This window comes from Rana temporaria, chromosome 5 (genome assembly GCF_905171775.1).
Source record: "Rana temporaria chromosome 5, aRanTem1.1, whole genome shotgun sequence".
Taxonomy (NCBI): Eukaryota; Metazoa; Chordata; class Amphibia; order Anura; family Ranidae; genus Rana; species Rana temporaria.
The window spans coordinates 79,039,756-79,059,570 of NC_053493.1; the positions used below are offsets into that span (position 1 = coordinate 79,039,756).

At 41.9% G+C, this 19,815-nt stretch overlaps 1 protein-coding gene across 3 annotated transcripts in view; it reads left to right on the forward strand.

The window, feature by feature from the left end:
* Positions 1-19,815, forward strand: part of PRKAG2 (protein kinase AMP-activated non-catalytic subunit gamma 2) — a 389,724-nt gene that overhangs the window by 139,408 nt on the left and 230,501 nt on the right. For all 3 annotated transcript variants that reach the window (XM_040352741.1, XM_040352744.1, XM_040352742.1), the window contains exons 2-3: positions 11,112-11,183; positions 13,263-13,539. In XM_040352741.1, coding sequence (XP_040208675.1) covers positions 11,112-11,183; positions 13,263-13,539 — 349 coding nt within the window. The remainder of the gene's footprint in view (positions 1-11,111; positions 11,184-13,262; positions 13,540-19,815) is intronic.

The following is a 19,815-nucleotide window of genomic DNA, read 5'->3' on the forward strand; positions in this document are numbered from 1 at the left end:
TTAAAATTACAAGCAGGCCAAGGAGGCAGATGGTGAAATATACATGGCAACACATTATTGCAGACAATCACCCCCCCCCCCAACCCCAATATATATTTACTTACTTTTACGCAGAATTTTAAGTATTTTCTTCATCTGATGTGGCTCCCTCAATTTTAAGTCTGACCATCGTTTCCTCAGCTGTTCCTTGGACCTGGTGATCCCAAACATCCTCTGCATTCTCCTCGCCACCTTGTCCATAATATGTGCCTTTCGGCGGTTAGGGGTCTTGTATGGCCCTAATTCACCATCATAGTCCTTCTTTCGCATGATGTAAACTAACTCCACCATTTCCTGGAACCGCATATTAGTGGCTTTATATCTTCTTTGCCTTGATCGGGACGTCCCTGCCTCTGTCCCTTCACTTGTGGCATGAGAGCATCGTGCCCGCTCGTGTGACATCGCCATCTTTCCTTTCCCACAGAGATTATGGGCGTGGAAAAGATGAATTCTTACGCCATGGGCGGAGAAGAGGGCGGCGTTTAATACATACGCGGAGTGTAGAGAATGCAAACAACGTGTTTACGTCGGTTACGCGGAGAATCTTCGAGCGCATCCAGAACATACACAGTTAACGCCATATTTCCTAAACTCATTGATTAGGGGCCTCGCAAAGGTGACGAGGGCGGGGTTTAATAAATACGCGGAGTGTTTAAAAGGTTTACGCCGTGATTACGCATCTTACGCGGTAATTAGGCGAGCGTGAGAAACGAGGAGCGAGAGACAGGAAGGTAAGGAAATTAAAAATGTGATCAGCAGAGGCCTTGAAAATGTAGACACATGGGATGGGGGTTTGGGCTGTTGGTTGCACCCTTTTTAAGCTATTCTGTCTATGGGGTACCACAATGTTATTTTGGTTTCCAAATGCTTTTGGACACCTCACAAAATAGAGATGTGAACAATGCTGTACCTCATTGACAAGTTTTTGAATGGTGTATTCAGATCAGGCAAAGTATTGTTCAAGTGTTGGTTGTACAGAGGTCATTAGGAAGTGTCTTTTATGTCATCCATTGTCAGGGGCATGAGATTTACACATGAAAGAGTGCCTAGATGAAAACTGTCATTTGTAAGCATTGTTTATTTTTCTATATTAAAAATATTTACTGCAATGTGAACAATGGCTCTGCATCTAGCAAATCAATGTTTGGTACAAGCAATGCGGCCGAGCTGCCAATCATTGTTTAAACAAGAGAGACTGTGTTTGTAATTAGATATAGGTAATAAATTTGAAGACACATATTAGATCAAGGTCAACGCTGATCCTTTGGAATATTTATTTTTCTGTGGTTTATGTTTTTGTAATCTAGACTCAAAAAGAAATATAATTTTGTAAAAATTACAATGGACCTCCTACAAAGCAAGGAATCTATAGAGGCCTTACTCCAAAAATATCAGGAGACGCCCATCCTGTGGAATTCCAAGCACTCTTTATATTGCAATAAAGAGGTACGAGCGGCAGCACTAGAAGAGCTAGCAAATTATATGCAAACTTGGGTGCCAGGATGCACTGCCAACATGGTGAAGGATAAACTTGCCAACCTCAGAAGCACATACAGGAGAGCATACAAAGCTAATAAAAGCAAAAAATCGGGAGCAGCAGCAAGACAAGCAAAGGAACCCAAACTGTGGTATTATAAACAGATGGCTTTTTTGCGGGACGAAATGGAAGGCAGGAAAACGATGTCGAGTCTTTCTTCCAACCTTTCCTCCATGCTACCTTCCAGCGGACCTTCCCCAGATGACCACAGCCCTGCAGAGTCGGAGGAAGAGGGCCTGGCTGACAGAGATGCAGATCTGCCACCCTTCGATGAGGAGGTATAGTAGTTTCCTCTATATTTCTGGCGTAAATAATTCTTGGTGGATTAATGATTAGATATTGTAAAAAAAAAAACAAGCTGGGAAAAAGCAAAAAAAAAGGTGTTCAGACAAATAGGTGTCAGAGATGACAACTGCAGGGGTCAGAAGTAGAGTGTATTCAAGTAATAATGAACAGAAAATACTAAACGAAAAACATGAAAATGAGTGTGGTCTTATTTAGCGAAATTGTAAAAAATGTCATTTTTTTTCCACACAGGAAGAAGAGATCAGCCAGGAGGTGGCAGATCCTCAGGTGTCTGTCAGCCAGGAGGAGGCCGGGGTCAGTGGCAGCCAGGAGGAGGCTGGGCCCAGTGGCCTGCAGCAGGTCCACCCGGCCAGGAGAACCACCACCAGCCAGTCTTCTCCCCCCCAGGTGAGGCCATCAGGCCGAAGGAGGCAGTTGAGGCCTGTGGAGGAGGCAAGCCTCCGCATGATCCAGGAGGCAAGCGCCATCATGAGGGCCCCCCTCAACCCCACAGAGGCCTTCAGTGCCTCATTGGCCCATGATTTAAATGAAGGGGAGGAGGACCAGAGAAGACTGGCAAAGGCCCTGATGAACCAGGTCCTTTGGTGGATGCAGAGGGGCCTGCTGACCCCAGACACTGGGCTATGTGACCCGGCCCGGCTTGCGGAACACCATCCTCCTGCTGCCACATCGACCCCACCTGCAAGACCCCGTGTTCGATCCGCTGGAAGGCTGCCTGGAGGGAAGGCTGGAAAGAGGAGGAAACGTTGATTTTCTGCCTTCCATTTCCTTCCACATAAAGGACATCTTGTTTGTACTACCACAGTTTGGTTTCCTTTGTTTGTGTGCTGCTGCTTCATATTTTTGTGTTTGGCTCCTGAGGCTTGGAAGTTTATCCTTCACCATGTTGGAAATGCAAGTTTGCATATAGTTTGCTATCTATTCTAGTGCTGCCGTTCTTTTTATTTTTTGTGATGACATTTGCCTGAATAAAAGGCTTTTTGCTTTAATTTGAAAACATGTCTATTGTTTGTTATACTGTGGGGATTATTAGGCAGCAAACCTTTAATAAATATACAATGGGTAATTTACAAAGGACACACTCCTTGGGGGGGGGGACATTTGGTGTGCCAACATGGTTTAATATTCTCTAATGAAACACCAAAAAAAAAAAAAAAAAAAAAAAAAAAAAAAAAAACATGTAAAAAAAAAATATTTTAAATGGTGACATAACTAGAAACAACACAAAAAAATAAAAAAATGCACATTCCTTTACAAAAATGACTACTATAAATTATGGAGGACCACCAACCAAAACACACGTCTGGCATAGAAAACATTATTAAAGGATTACATCACAAGCAAGAAATGTGACATTTCAGTATGGGACAACTCTATTGAAATTGCATCAGCAAGAGAACGGGGTTATTCTAGCAAGAGAAGAATTAATAAAACGAGGCTTGAAAATGTGGTTTAGTGCGCCTTTTTAAGACATTGTTCTCTTGCTAGAATAAAAGGTTTCTAATGACGAATGTGCCATATCCCAAACAAACGCAAGTTTTACCTGAACGAGCGCTCCCGTCTCCTCATTTGGACTGAGCATGCGCGGGGTTTTTGTACGCTGCTTTTGTGTACAGACGACCGAACATGTCTGACGGACACGATTCCAGCAGACTGTTTTAAAGCAAGACCAGGAAACAGTTGTTCGTTGGAAAACAGTCTGGCCGACGATTGTTTGCTGGAATTCTGTACGTTACTGCCTACACACGAACGAACATGTCCGCTGAAACTGGTCCGCGGACCAGTTTCAGCAGACATGTTTGGTCGTGAGTACGGGGCCTGAGAGGTACGTAAGTAAAAACAGATTATGAGTCACTGATCTAACCAATTAGGTGCAAAATGCCTCTGGTAGAATAATTTATATCACATTTCTGCGCAGACAGCGATGTGATAAAACTGTAGACATTGGAATTTGTATAGGTTATGTGGAGGTCATGGGTTCAAGTTCCACCTAAGGGGTTGTTTGGTTTATGTATAGATTAATATAAAACCTTTTTCTTTATTTTAGCACTAATAAATCTAGGATATTGATAGCTGTGGCCCTTAATGATGGTAAAATATTAACATGTAATATTAATAATTACCAGAGTATTGGGATTTTCAGGGAGCCAATAACAGCACAACGGTATCTATAGTAAGAACAATCTTCACTTCAATTTTATTATACACAAATCTTTAAAACATTAAAGGAGTTGTAAAGGCAGACGTTTTTTTAATCTTAACCACTACAATGCTGGGCATTTTCACCCCCTTCTTGCCCAGACCAATTTTCAGCTTTCAGCACTGTCACGCTTTGAATGACAATTGTGCGGTTGTGCGACGTGGCTTCTAAACAAAATTGGCGTCCTTTTTTCCCCACAAATAGAGCTTCCATATATATGAATGAAAGGCTAACAAGTGTTTATACATGGACCCAGGGGACAGAAAAGTTTTATGGTTAAGTGATTGTAAAGTCTCTTTTTGTTTTTTGTTTTTTTAATAACAAACATGTTATACTTATCTGCTCTGTTGCAGTGGATTTGCACAGAGCAGCCTGGATCCTCCTCTTCTCGGCCTCTCTTCTGTGATCTTGGCCCCTCCCTCCTATTCAGTGCCCCCTCAGCAAACAGCTTGCTATGGGGGCACCCGAGCCGAGCTGCATCTCTGCGTGTCCATTCAGCGCCCATGCATTAAGATAAAAACCCTTCTGTGTGCAGCAGTTCCCCCTCAGCCCCCCTAATACTTACCTGAGCCGTCCGGGACTCTCCCTCCTGATTGGCTGAGACACAGCAGCAGCGCCATTGGCTCCCCCTGCTGTCAAAGTCAGTTAGCCAATCAGGGGGCAGAGCTGCAGCACACAGAAGGGTTTTTATCTTAAAGCGGTTGAAAACCCGCATATACATTTTTTTTTTATTACACCTGCAAGGCAAAAGTCATAATGAGCTAGTATGCACCGCATATTAGCTCATTATGAAATACTTACCTCGGAACGAGGTAGGGAACTTACCTGGTCCACGCCGAGCCGAGCGCGTCTTCCGGGTATCGCCGCTCCAGCGCTGTGATTGGCTGGAGCGGCGATGACGTCACTCCCGCGCATGCGCGCGCAAGTTTTTATTCCGGCATGGGTCGGCGGGGCCGGCCCTTCAGCCGAGTATCCACCCTGCGCATTCACCGCTGCAATCAGCGGCGCATTGCGAGGGGAATATCTCCTAAATCGTACAGGTTTATGAGATATTCTTTATACCTACAGGTAAGCCTTATTATAGGCTTACCTGTAGGCAAAAGTCAAAAAAGTGGGTTTACAACCACTTTAATACATGGGTGCTCAACCTGAGGCCCTCCAGGTTGTGGAACTACAAATCCTATCATGCCTCTGCCTTTGGGAGTCATGCTTGTAACCGTCAGCCACTTGCAATGCCTCATGGGACCTGTAGTTCCGCAACAGCTGGAGGGCCACAGATTGAGCACCCATGTCTTAATGGATAGAATGCATTAAGATAAAAAGCCTTTACAACCCCTTTAAAGTTTAACTAAAGGAATTTTTTTTTATTCGTATTGGTGTTTGTACCATAGGGAGATTGATAGAAGAAAAAACAGATAAAACATCTATCCAAACATCGTCTGGTAAATTTATGAACTGGCCGCTCACCTCCAACAATGATCCAAGGGTCAAACAAGGCTCATCAGATAGTCAGATAAGGAATCCTGCTAATGGATCTGTAAAGGCATTCAGGTTCCAACCGAAGACGAAGAACTATGTCCAAAACTTGGCATCAAAACATCTTGGGTAATTCCACATATAGAGGAAACAGCTCGCTCCAAGGAATGGCACTTCTTGTATAAATGGCGCTCAAAGGAAACAAAGAACAGCCATAGTGCAATATTGCCAAATGAAAAGTGAATTTATTTAGTAAAAAAACTGCTTACATCAAGTAAGGATAAAACCGCAGTAAAAAGCAATAGGTAGTGACACACAATCCTCCTCACCGTAGTGACACACAATCCTCCTCACCGTACTTCTGTTAAAACACTGGAACTGACGTCACAAGGCTCCACCCAACGCGTTGCGTTACTGGAGGAAGTCACGTGACCAGTGACGCAAAGCGTCGGATGTAGCCTTGTGACGTCAGTATGCCCTTGTGCCCAGCCGTGCCATTATGTCGACGTATATTGTTGCAGCGGTCCTCAAGCAGTTAACCACTTCCATACAGGGCACCTATACACCTTCCTGCCCAGACCAATTTTCAGCTTTCAGCGCTGTTGCACTTTAAATGCCAGTTACGCGGTCATGCTACACTGAACTAAATTTTTATAATTTTGTTCCCACAAATAGAGCTTTCTTTTGGTGGTATTTGATCACCTCTGGGATTTTTTTTTTCTGCAAAAAAAAAAAAAAAAAGACCGAAAAGTTTAAAAAACAAATGCTTTTTTCTTGTTTCCGTTACAAAACTTTGTAAATAAGTACGTTTTATCCTTCAAGGTTGGGCACAGATGGGGCGGCACGGATGGGCACAAATGGGGCGGCACGGATGGGCACAGATGAGGAGGCACAGATGAGGCGGCAGGTATGGGCACAGATGGGGCGGCACGGATGGGCTCAGATGGGTGGCACAGATGGGCGGCACAGATGGGCAGCACGGATGGGCACAAATGGGCGGCACAGATGCACTGTAATATTTTGTACGGATGGATGCCAATCAGTGCCAAACAATGCCTGCCAATCAGTGATGCCCATTGTGGGCACTGATTGGCATCCATTGTGGGCACTGATTGGCATCCATTGTGGGCACTGATGGCATCCCTGGTGGTCTAGGGTGGCGTACCTGGTGGTGGGCATCCCTGGTGGTCTGGTGGCATCCCTGGTGGTTAGGTGGCATCCCTGGTGGTATAGTGTGGGCATCCTCGGGGGGGCTGCGCTGATAATGGATCAGCACAAACCCCCCCTGTCAGAGGAGCAGCCGATCAGACTGACACCCCGCAACAACGATCGCCACGATGCCCGCCCCCGGGGGCGCGCAGCGGCTCAATATCCTGAGGACGTCATATGACGTCCACTCAGGATATTGAAACCACTTTGCCCCCGTCATTTGGCAATAGGGCAGGCGGCAAGTGGTTATAAAGTGGACCTTCAGTCATTTTTTCAACTTTCCATTTAGTAAATCCTCTGCCCTTGTTGTTTGTACTTTGGATAGTAAAATATTTTTTTCTGCCAGTAAATACCTTATACAGTCCACTTCCTGTTTCTTGTCTAGTAATTAGCCTATGACATCATGCACAGCTCTCTCTCTCACTCTCGTGAGAGTTTGCCAGGAAGGGAGGGGGGTGGGTCATAAGAGGGCCAATGAGAGCTAAAGGGTTGCAGAGCTGGATGTGTACCTCTGTATGTCTGTGTAAATCCAGGAAGTGAACAGGAAGCAGCTTCAGCTGCCCACAGTTCAAATGGATGCAGCCATTCTCAGTGGAGGGAGATTTCTGCAGCATATTTGGCAAGTACAGAATCAAAGTATGTATAAAATAATATGCAAAGTGGTTGGAGGGAAGCTTCAGAATGGCAAAGATGTTTTTATTACAAATTATGTGACCAGACTGCAGTTCCCATTTAACCATTAAGCCTCGTACACACGGCCGAGTTTCTCGGCAAAAACCAGCAAGAAGCTTGCTGGGTTTTTTTTTTTGCCGAGGAAACTGGTCGTGTGTACACTTTTCAACGAGGAAACCGCCGAGGATCTCGTTGGGCCAAAAAGAAAGCATGTCTTCTTTTTCCCCGACGGCAATGGGAAAATTTGGCTCGCCGAGATCCTCGGCGGCTTCACAAGGAACTCGACGAGCAAAACGATGTGTTTTGCCCGTCGAGTTCCTCGGACGTGTGTACGAGGCTTCAGGCTAATAGACATAGATTATATTACTCAAACTGAAATAGTGAATCTGGAAAACTTTATATTTATATGTGTCATGCATTTTTGTTGTGTGTAAGTAAGTCAGTATTGTATAAGTGTCTAAAGGAAAGCGAACTTGTTTTGGAATTTTGCATTTGAAATGTATTGTGACAATAAATGTTATCACAGAGCGTTCCACAAATGTGAAGCTGGACAGTGGAGATTTTTTTGAGTGATAACAGGAGAGGTTTCTTATATAGAAGCTGTAAACTCCAACATCTGATGCCGAAATGTTCAATCAGCCGCTAATTTATTTCTGTTTATTTTTATTGCAGAATGTTGCTATTGCACACACATTATGCCAACAATTTACATGATACAAAAATGTAAACCTGCATGTTTTTATAGGTTATGTAAAATTACAAACAACACTAAAAATCCCGTATGACGCATGTCTGGCCAGGACTGAGGAACTGGCACGCTTCCTGCCTTTCTTATGACCAAAATATGTTTACTGTATAATATCAGACATTGCTTGCAAGGTTTGATGGTATGAAGCTGTACTCAGCTGTAGTCTAGTGATTATCCTCTGGCACACAAACTGTTGACGAGTAGTTTTAGCAAGGGTGGGCTTATGCTGGCCATACACTCCACGAAAAATCGTCCGAAAGAACTTTCGAAAAACGAAAGTTCTTTCGTGAGTGCAAACGATAGTGCCATCATGTAATGGGCGATTTTCGATTTTCGATTTTGTGCCCATTAACTGTCCGAAAAACAAAAGATCTTTCTTTACGACTGATTTTCGGCCAAATTTTCGTATAGTGTATGGCCAGCATTAGTTTACACTTGTGGTTGGGGTAAAGGGGGCGGTAAATATAAGCAGTTTTGCCGCATTCTTACTGCCCTTCTTAACTACTTCAGTAAAGGGCAATTTTCAGCTTTTAGTGCTCTTATGCCTTGTACACACGTGCGGAATTTCCAACGGAAAAAGTCAGACGGAAGCTGTTCTTCGGATATTCTGTCCGTGTGTATGCCCCATCGGACCTTTTTTGTCGGAAATTCCAACGGAATTAGATAGAGAACACGTTCTCAACTTTTCAGATGAAAAAAATTTCTATTGGAATTTCCATTTGTCTGGATGCAATTCCGACGGACTAAAAAGCATGCTCAGAATCAAGTCAACGCATACTCAGAAGCATTGTTTAGCAAGAATTTTGTAAGTTATACTGTGTTTGTGTCCACTAATAATGACTTTCTGGGGGGGGGGGGGGGGGGCTCTGTCAGGTAGGCTGTATGGGGCTCTGTGATTTCTAAAACATCCCTGGATGGGGTCGGTCAGATATAAAGGCTGTGTTTCATGGGTTAGGTGTTAGGAGTTCAGGTAGGAGCAGGATTAAGTTTTAGGATGTACTTTAGTATAAGGCTGCATTCACACCTAGGCGTATATACGCCTGAAGCGCGACGCCGCAGCCGCCCCTCATACGCTGGAGGGGTGATTTTACATGGTCGGCTATGGAGATGGTTCACATCTCCACGCCAAACGCCGGACGCCTGACGCCTGCCGCCTGAAAAAAGGTCCCGGACCTTTTTTTCAGGCGTCTTTCGGCGTTCGGCATAGGAGATGTGAACCATCTCCATAGAGGGGGTGAGGCTGCATTCACAATCGCTGCGTTTTGTCACCGCGAATCGCGGTACAAAACGCCGCTATTTGCCGCTGCAATTCGCGGGACAAAACGCCGCGATTCAGTACGCCTAGGTGTGAATGCAGCCTTAGGAATTCATCGCATCACAGAGAAGTTACAGGAGCTGCAGGGCTTACAGTTGATTCTCAGCTCCATGAGCTTTGCAGCAAAAAAGATCAGCTCCAAGTTGCCAGGCCCAAGAACCAACGAATGCCACTTACAGCTATGTGCAAGTAAACATGTCTTTTGTTCAAAGGTAAACTGCCAACATGCTTAGTGGCTTGTCCTATTTGGAAGAAGGATCAGATAACATGCTTTCCATCGGTATCGGTTTTCGCCAGTGGTGTGTCTAGGATGACTGTGGTTTTATGTAACTATAGGCATGGTTTGACAGAGCATGGCAGTGTTCAGAGAAATCAAAGATGAATTCTAAAAGGTCATCCCATCCAAAAGTGTTATCTTAGTTTTTAGCAGATTCAATTTAAATGAACGGTAGACAAATGTAAAATACCCAAAAGGAATTCTGCTTTGTGATCATTTATACACCAATAAATGTATTTCTAAGGATGAACTTCAAAAATTCTCTGTATTGCATGCTTACAGTGGTCCAGCTTGGCACAATGTTAATATGCATAACTCATACCCAATGGATCGCTGGGGAAGCTGAAAATTAAAATTTTACATTTGCCACAATTTCCCAGGCCCTGCTCCGGTTCTGTGCGAGTATATTCCCGTCTGCACACTGACCGCAGGCGATAGCTTGCTCAACACTGCCATCATTCATAGAACACCTTTTACCTTTTTTAATGAATACAGGCAAAGGTTGGGCAAGGTGGAGAGGAGGGGAGAAAGGATGAGATAAGACTGCCCATCCTGGTGATGGGCCAATAGCAACATGTGGAGTAGCGAGATCCAACAGTACCCACAAGTGTCAGAACATTTGACTGTCGAAACAACCATGGATTCAGTTGAAGGCCAGGGTATTGGAATCAGCTGCAGGTCTACAGTATGCAGGAAGATTTTTGGACCGGTTTGGTCTGATGGACCATTTTCATCAGAACACCGATCGCGTGTGGGCCCCATCGGTTATTTATCCATAGGTTAAAAAAATAGGAACTTGTTTTAAAATTATCTGATGGATAAAAAACCTATAGAAAAAAACGATCGTCTGTGGGTACGTCCATCGGTTAAAAATCCACGCATGCTCAGAATCAAGTCGACGCATGCTTGTAAGCATTGAACTTTTTTTCAGCACGTCGTTGTGTTTTACGTCACCGCGTTCTGACACGATCGTTTTTTTAACTGATGGTGTGTAGGCACGACTGATCATCAAGTCAGCTTCATCTGATAACTGATAGAAAAATCCATCAGACCGTTTTCATCAGACTAACCTATCGTGTGTACAGGGCATTAGAGGGAAGTTTCCCTTGCTGACCAATCTGACAGGGGCTTCTACCCTTTCCTAATCTATCCAAAATTTAAAAAAGGTATAAAAGTTTTTATAAATTCACTTTAAAATGTAAATTTACATTTTCTTGTAAATTACATAATTAATTATCTAATTTATGGAAATGTTTCTAAAAAGGACACAGTTGTTGTAGAATTATCTTGTATTATGGCTGACTTTGAATAAAATATTTTTTTCTATTTCAGGATCTCAGCTCTTTTGCTATGCCATTTTTGGATGGAGACTTGGAAAGTAATGATAAAAATGCAAATCGCAAGGTAAGTTCATTACCAGAAAAGCAGAGCTGTAAATGGAAATCATAATGCCAACTAGGCATAATGAGAATATGACAATTTCACTGCAGATTGGTTCTACATCTTTTGTCACATGTTACTGGAGCACAAGACATAATATGACAATTCAGAAATTAGTTTTGTTATATTTCTACAAATGATTTATAACTTTGTATGCTGTATAGTGTTCCTTAGTCAAAGTAAGATTATGAGGAATACTTCTCGTTAATCAGTAGCTGCATCTTTGTCATTATTAATATTGTTATGAAGGTGGAAACTCCAGTGTCTGCGTAGACACAGGGCCATATTCTCAGAAGAGTTACGACGGAGTATCTCAGGAAACTCCATCGTATCTCTCTTTTTTGACCGGCGTATCTATGCGAGTGATTCTTAGAATCCTGCACATTCATGCGGGTGCTGCCAGTCACGGCATGGGTCCTGAAGAAACGGCACGAGTGGGCCGTTCCTTTAGTGTGCATGCGCCGATGACGGCGGTGGCATATATAGTAAATATCTCCTAAACTGTGCAGGTTTAGGAGATATTTACAGTACCTACAGTTAAGCCTTACCATAGTCTTACCTGTAGGTAAAATTTATAAGGAAGACTTTACTTCCTCTTTAATACTATAGTTCCCATTTTTATCATACCATACATACTCTTAGTTGAGCTTCCTTTGGATGTGTTCATGACATGGCAGTGAGTGCAGAGACTGGGCATAGTGATGAGTTAGTGCTAGTTAGGTGTTGAAAATCTCAGCTCATGAACCTGGCATACTGTAAGAATATAAGAAAAGAGAGGGCGCACTGGCCTAGTGAGTTATCAACAAATTTATTAAAAGGTAGTTAATAAAACCATAAAGATGTCTACTCACAAACATAAACGTAAAAAAATCGCTCATCAGGCCACAAGAGTGACTGATCTCTCACAAATTGCTTGGACTGCCCGGCCAAAACACAGGGTCCTGGATAGGACCCTGCTGGCTGACGCGTTTGGAAGGACAGACCATACTTATGCAATGCTGTTTTGAAAGCATAATAAATTAAAACACAGAAGAATATTTCTTCCACTGTTTTTTATTTCTTTGTTAATACAAGGACATTTGAAATAGAACTAGTGTTTTGTTATGTGCATCAGTCACATAAGGTGGCCCTGTATTATTTCCTAATGAAGTCTGTTTTCAATTGCATGCCTTTCGGTGTACATTACATAGGAGGAGATTTACTAAAACTGATGCACACAGAATCTGGGGCAGCTGAGCATAGGATCAATCAGCTTCTAGGTTTTATTGTCAAAGCTTAATTGAACAAGCTAAAGTTAAAAGCTGATTGGTTAGTACCGTCTTTTCCCGAAAATAAGCCCGGGTCTTATATTAATTTTAGCTACAAAAAATGCATTGGGGCTTATTTTCAGGGGATGTCTTATTTGTCCCCTGTCTTCTCTCCCCCTCTCCCTGTCAGCTCCAGGAGTCAGCATCGCTGTAATCCCAAAAAATAAACCCTAGTTCAAGTCCTTGTAAAATCATTTAATCCACTCTGTAAATGGATTATATAATGTCCAGTGTGTGTCTTTATGTAACATTGTAGAAAATACCTTATTTACAGTGAAGCTGGGCGCTCACATGACCCACCGGTGCCCTTCTTCCCCGCTCTGAGCACTGCTAGAGGAGATGCCGAGATCCCTGCTGACGATGTAAATAAGGTGTTTTCTACAATAATGTTACATAAAGACACACACTGGACATTATATAATCCTTTTACAATGTGGATTACATGATTTTACAAGGACTTTACCTAGGGCTTATTTTTGGGGTAGGGCTAATTTTGCAGCCAGCCTAGAAAATCGAGATAGATCTTATTTTCGGGGAAGCACAGTATGTACAGCTGCACCAGATTCTGTGTGCACCAGTTTTCGTTTTTAGTTTTATGTTAGTGTTATGGCTATTTATATAACATCATGTAAATGAGATTTAGAGTTTGAAGAGGTTGCAACAACTGTAATGATTTGTTTAAATGGAAAATAATATAAGTTATGTATTAACCAAATATTGTCTATTGTCCCTGCAGACAGAAGAACCCAGCAGTACTGGAAGCCCTTCTAAGAGCTTCTTCCCCAAATCTCTACAAAACCGACCTTCTAGCCCACTGTCAGCCCCCGTAAAGTCAAAGTATAGCCCAGGATCCCCAAAGACTGTGTTTCCTTTTCCATACCAAGAGTCGCCTCCTCGCTCCCCTCGACGGATGAGCTTTAGTGGCATATTTAGATCTTCTTCCAAAGATTCTGCATCCTCCAACTCATCTACCTCACCTGGGGGCATCAAATTTTTCACAAGGTCCAGAAAAGGTAGGAAAGAACCACATCTTTAAAGTAAGGGAATGATACCTCTAAGTACTTTTTAACAAAAGATTGAGATATTCAGATATTCATTTGAAGGTTTTATTACTCTGTCCACAAACAAATAGGAAAAGAAAGTGTTTCATAAACGAGTAGTCATTAAAGTAGATGTTCAGTTTATATTAAAATACCCTTTTATTTTAACATCCCTTATCCTGCAGTTGTTCCCATTACTTATAGGTTTTAAAGTACATCTGTAGATAAATAAACAAAAGTTGTTAAGGACAGTAACCTCAAAGAAACCAGGACACCAAGGTCTATTGCCTGTTGGGCAATATCAGCCACATCCTGTGGCTATTGGCTCTGGCCTACCCCCTCCCGCCCTTCTTAATGGGTTTGTAATAAGCCATGGTGGGCAGCAGAGATAAACTGGAGTCAGGAACCATAAGAACTGATCAGCATCTGCATAATAGAGTGCTCAGATTTTGGGGTCACTGAAGCTCTCTACAAGAAGCTGGAAATGTAATAGATACCTGGATGCAGGATCTATGCATACAAAGGCCATATTGGTGCCTGTATATGGAGTGAAGATGATCGCTCCTGTTATTCTGCAATGTGTGAAAGTTCAACAGTGTTTTGTCTACTGCAATTCTTGGGTGCCAAAAGCTTGTATCTGGCCATGACTGGATGGCACAAAGGGTTGCCTGTATAGAGATAGAGAAATATTGAACAATGACAATCATTCTTGTGAAGATATTTATGTTGAGGCCTAGGTATTATGTGTGACAATTCCCCCCCCCCCTTATTTTTTGTATTAACTGAATGCATTATATCACAATAAATAGGTTAATAGGTTAATCAAGTATTGTGAACTGACATTGGTGGGCCTTTCTTTTATTAGTACATACAGTTTAGCATTGGATTCCTCGGTGCACCTAATGTCTGCAGTGAACTAATTATTGCATATGAATATGTGAAAGGGAATAATCTAGGATACCAAAAATAGGTTGACTGTCACAGTCCCCATGGGGAGATCTGTATAACCATAAAGAATTTCTAAATAATAAATCCAATAAATTCAATTCAATTGATATATACACTGCTCAAAAACACTTTGAAAACATATCAGATCTCAACGGGCAAAAATCTCATGGTGGATATCTATACTAATATGGACTGGGTAATGTGTTAGGAATGAAAGGATGACACATAATTTGATGGAAATGAAAATTATCCACCTACAGAGGGCTGAATTCAAAGACACCCCGAAAATCAAAGTGAAGAAATTATGCAGCAAGCTAGTCCATTTTGCTGAAATTTAATTGCAACAAATCAAAATGGTCCTCAGTAGTTTGTATGGCCCCCCAAGTGCTTGTATGCATGCCTGACAACATCAGGTCATGCTTCTAATGAGACGACGGATGGTGTCCTGGGGTATTTCCTCCCAGATCTGAACCAGAGCATCACTGAGCTCCTGAACAGACTGAGGTGCAACCTGGCGGCACCGGATGGATCGAAACATAATGTCCCAGAGGTGTTCTTTTGGATTTAGGTCAGGTGACCGTGGGGGCCATTCAATGCTATCAATTTTGTCATTCTCCAGGAACTGACTGCATGCTCTCGCCACATGAGGCCGGGCATTGTCGTGCACCAGGAGGAACCCAAGCCCCACTGCACCACCGTAGGGTCTGACAATGGGTCCAAGGATTTCATCCCGATACCTAATGGCAGTCAGGGTGCCATTGTGTAGACTGTAGAGGTCTGTGCGTCCCTCCATGGATATGCCTCCCCAGACAATCACTGACCCACCACCAAACAGGTCATGCTGAATGATGTTACAGGCAGCATAAAGCTCTCCGCGGCTTCTCCAGACCCTTTCATGTCTGTCACATATGCTTAGGGTGAACCTGCTCTCATCTGTGAAAAGCATGGGGCACCAGTGGCGGACCCGCCAATTCTGGTGTTCAATGGAAAAAGCCAATCGAGCTCCACAGTGTCTGGCAGTGAGCACAGAGCACACTAGAGGATGTCGGGCCCTCAGGCCAACCCAATGAAGTCTGTTTCTGATTGTTTGGTCAGAGACATTCACACCAGTGGCCTGCTGGAGGTCATTTTGTAGGGCTCTGGCAGTGCTCATCCTGTTCCTCCTTGCACAAAGGAGCAGATACCGGTCCTGCTGATGGGTTAAGGACCTTCTACGGCTCTGTCCAGCTCTACTAGAGTAACTGTCTGTCTCCTGGAATCTCCTCCATGCTCTTGAGACTGTGCTGGGAGACACAGACATCTTCTGGCAATGACACGTATTGATTGATGTGCCATCCTGGAGGAGTTGGACTGCCTGTGCAGCCTTTATAGAGACCAAGTATCGCCTTGTGCTACCAGTAGTGACACTGACCCTAGCCAAATGCAAAACTAGTGAAAAACAGTCAGAAAAGATGAGTAGGGAAAAAAAATGTCAGACACCTCCACATGAAAAAACATTCCTGTTTTGGAGGTCGTTTCATTGTATACACCCCTCCCCCTCTGCTACTTAACTGACCAGATCAATATCCCAGGAGTTCTGATTCAAAAGTGTTTCTTTAATTTTTTTGAGCAGTGTATATAAAAATAATATATATAATATATAATACATGGATCATGCATAAAAAAGCATAATAAATATAGTAATAATCATATTGACATATTTAATATTCATATTGGATAGACATATTTGATACAAGCAATAACAATTGATAAATTAAATGGACATACAGATCAAGTGAACATGATTATCCTAATAAATATAGATAATAAATGTAGGTGATAAAATTAATGATTTTGGGCAAACTTGACTTGGCATCCCTGAGTAGGGGAGACAGCTTTTTCAGGGCCACCATCCTACTCCAATATGGGGACTACTGGGCTACCTACTTGGGCTCTGCCAATTGGTAATTTATAAATCTTTAAATCCTGCTCTCTTTTTGAAAGCACGACATATCATTTGAGACTTCATTGACCTATTTATCCATTTATTTCACTTTTTAGCCACCATTTATGCATCCCACTCCTGATGATTGGCTTTAAACACCATGAAACGCATTGAGTCTACACTCAGTGATGCCAAGTCAAGTTTGCCCAAAATCATGAATTTTATCAACTACATTTAAAATCTATATTTATTAGGATAATCAAGTTCACTTGATCTGTGTGTCCATTTAATTTATCAATTGTTATTGATTGTATCAAATATGTTTATCCAATATGAATATTAAATATGTCAATGTGATTATTACTATATTTATTATGCTTTTTTCTGCATGATCCATGTATTATATACATTATATATTATTGTTATATATATATCAATTGAATTTAATTTATTGGATTGATTATTTAGCAATTCTTTATAGTTACATTGATCTCCCCACTGGGACTGGGACAGTCATCCTATTTTATGTATCCTAGATTATTCCATACACATATTCACGCCTCACTTAAAGTCCCAAAATCCATTTTCTTTTTCTTCTATATACACAGGGATGGAGGCATGTTTATGTTGCGTTTGGGTCTAAACAGGTAACTTGCACTTTATATAATTATTGCATATGTTTCTCAATGGGAACTGGGTATCCCATTATGCTCAATTTTAGACTATTTTAAATTTATATGATTACAGCTGCCTGAATTATTGTCAAAGATAGACAACAACATTTCAGTGATTTACTTTTATGTGTACTTCACTTTTCATAGGCTGTTACCAAAATGTTTGGAATTGTCCTCTCATGGACAAACTCTGGCTTAAGTGTCCAGTTTACTTTTAGAAGTTGCTTGCTAATTAAAATCTCTACATCTATATTACATAATAATTGTAATGTATTTTGGCGTTTTGATTACAAATGTGAAACTATCTAGCATATTAGATCATGGAATGCAACTCACTGAGGCTTTGCAGCTCATTGTAAATTCATACAATCTCATAAATGCACATACACAGTATTGTATCACTAATCAGAGCTCCAAGATTGTAGTTATAGGTTTATATGTACTGCTCAGTCCAGTAATACACTGCATATGACCCAACATTAGGGACATATGCTTGGGCCCCCTTTGCTGCGTGCTCAATAAAGTGGAAACAAGTCAGCTTGTGGATGTTGTGGTCCTGCAGTGCTGACACATGTGGCTTTTGCTCAGTCAGCAGCTCTTTCTACCTAACAGTGGTAGAGGACCAGCACGGATAAGTAGAACATAATACCTTCCTCAATGAGAGGCAGGGAAGAATGTCTGAGCAGCACATTCCTGGCCAGCCTATTTATACCGGGAGAATTAAAACATCCATTTGTGTACTGTGTTCACACGGAGGTGTTGTGATGTTGTATAGTTTTACACTTTTTAAACTAAAGGCAATTTTTTTTATTTACATTTTTTGAATAAGTATTTACAGAATATAGTAGCACTGTTGCAAAACCAGTACCACTTCAAAGGCCACGCAGGGCCAACATAGCACGTACAAAAAAAAATACAGATTACTATCCCACATAATAGGGATCGACCGATTATCAGTGCGGCCGATTATCGACGGCCGATATTCACTCTTTTAGAAGTATGTGTATTGGTCCAAAAACTAACCGATATTACCGATATTGCTTTAAGGATTTTTACCGGGGTGATGCATGCAGCTGCATGCTTCACCGTGATACCATTCTTTAGAGCAGACGGTCGGCTTTATTGTAATAACAACTGATGTGGCTCAGCAGCCACTCGGCTGTTATTACAAGCAGCGGGAGGGGACGTTCCGCCACTCGCCCGGGGTCTCCCATCCTTTAGGGAGGCCCGAGAAACCAGCCAGGACGTCTGCCAGCTGGCCGAAGACCTGAACAAAGCTGATGCTTCATTCGGATATCGGATCTAGTAATCCGGAAGCAATGTCATGCCTTCACTTCCCGGGTTGCTGGCATCTTAATGTAAAGTATTCAAAAACGCGATCTTGATGTTTTGAATACTTTGAAGTGCAGTGGAGGGGTTTGGGGTCTTATAGACCCCCGATGTCTCTATAAAGAGTACCTCTCACATGTCTTTTACTGTCACAAGGGATGTTTCATTCCTTGTGACAGCAATAACAGTGATAAAAAACATCAAAAATGTAAAATGACAAAATATCGTCAGGAGAGGTGGCCGAAATATCGGTATCGTATTGGCACCAAAAAAACGATATCTGTCGATCCCTACCACATAATATCCCACTCCCTCCATCTAACCCTCACAAATACCGGCTCATCACGACAACCGATGGCATGAAAGACAGGATACGGTGTGCATCAAATCACTATGGTTATTGTGATAACATCACAGTCTTCTCGGGACAACCACGAAAGGCAAATTTTGTGATTTTTCTGAGCCATGAAAATTCTTCCATTATAACTTTTGTTTTTATCTGCCTAGAAAGCATGATATTTCTCTCAGTCCAGTGTATTTTTTTTCTGCATCATAAACACATGGACAGTGTTTAAGACTGGATTCACACCTATGTGCACTACAGTCCATTTAACACAGTTTCCTATGGATCACGTTTGGTAGTGCAAATCTGCAAAATGCAAAAAGCACTAAAAAATGCATGAATGAATGAATGAAAACTTATGTTTCATGTAGAACATGTTGAGTTTTTTTCTGTTAAAAAACACATCTGGAACACAGCAAAACGCTTTAAAAATGCACAAGTCCTCAGTTGAGATAAGTAAAAATGGGAAAAAACCCACTGGAACGCATTAAAAAAATCATACAGAAACGCATTCAGAATGCAGAAATTGTGGTGGGACCCGGCCGTGAGTCACCACTGACTGATGGAAAACTGTAGACTACAGCGCACAGCAGAGTGCAGATTATTCAAACATTAGTCTTGCATTTTTCTCTTCTAATACTTATTTACAATTTATATAAAGCAGCTTTCAGTACCATGGATGAATATATGAATATATATTTATTTAGATATCCTAAATAAAGTTGGTATGGCAGATACTGTTATTTTCAAAGTCAATTTTCTTCCCAGTAATCTCATTGAACAAAATGACTGTCATTTTGCTGCATCTTTTTACTTTAAAGACTTTACTTTAAAGACCGCAAATACTTAGCAATAGTCTGTAGTACAAAAATGTGAACTACAGTTGTGTTCAAAATTATTCAACCCCCCAATGCTGTAAAGGGTTTTAGGGAATTTAGTGTACATTTGTAATTGTATTCAGAATGAAATCCTACAAGGACTTCTTAAAGAACCATATGCAACTAAAATGACATCAATTGGTTTTGTAATAC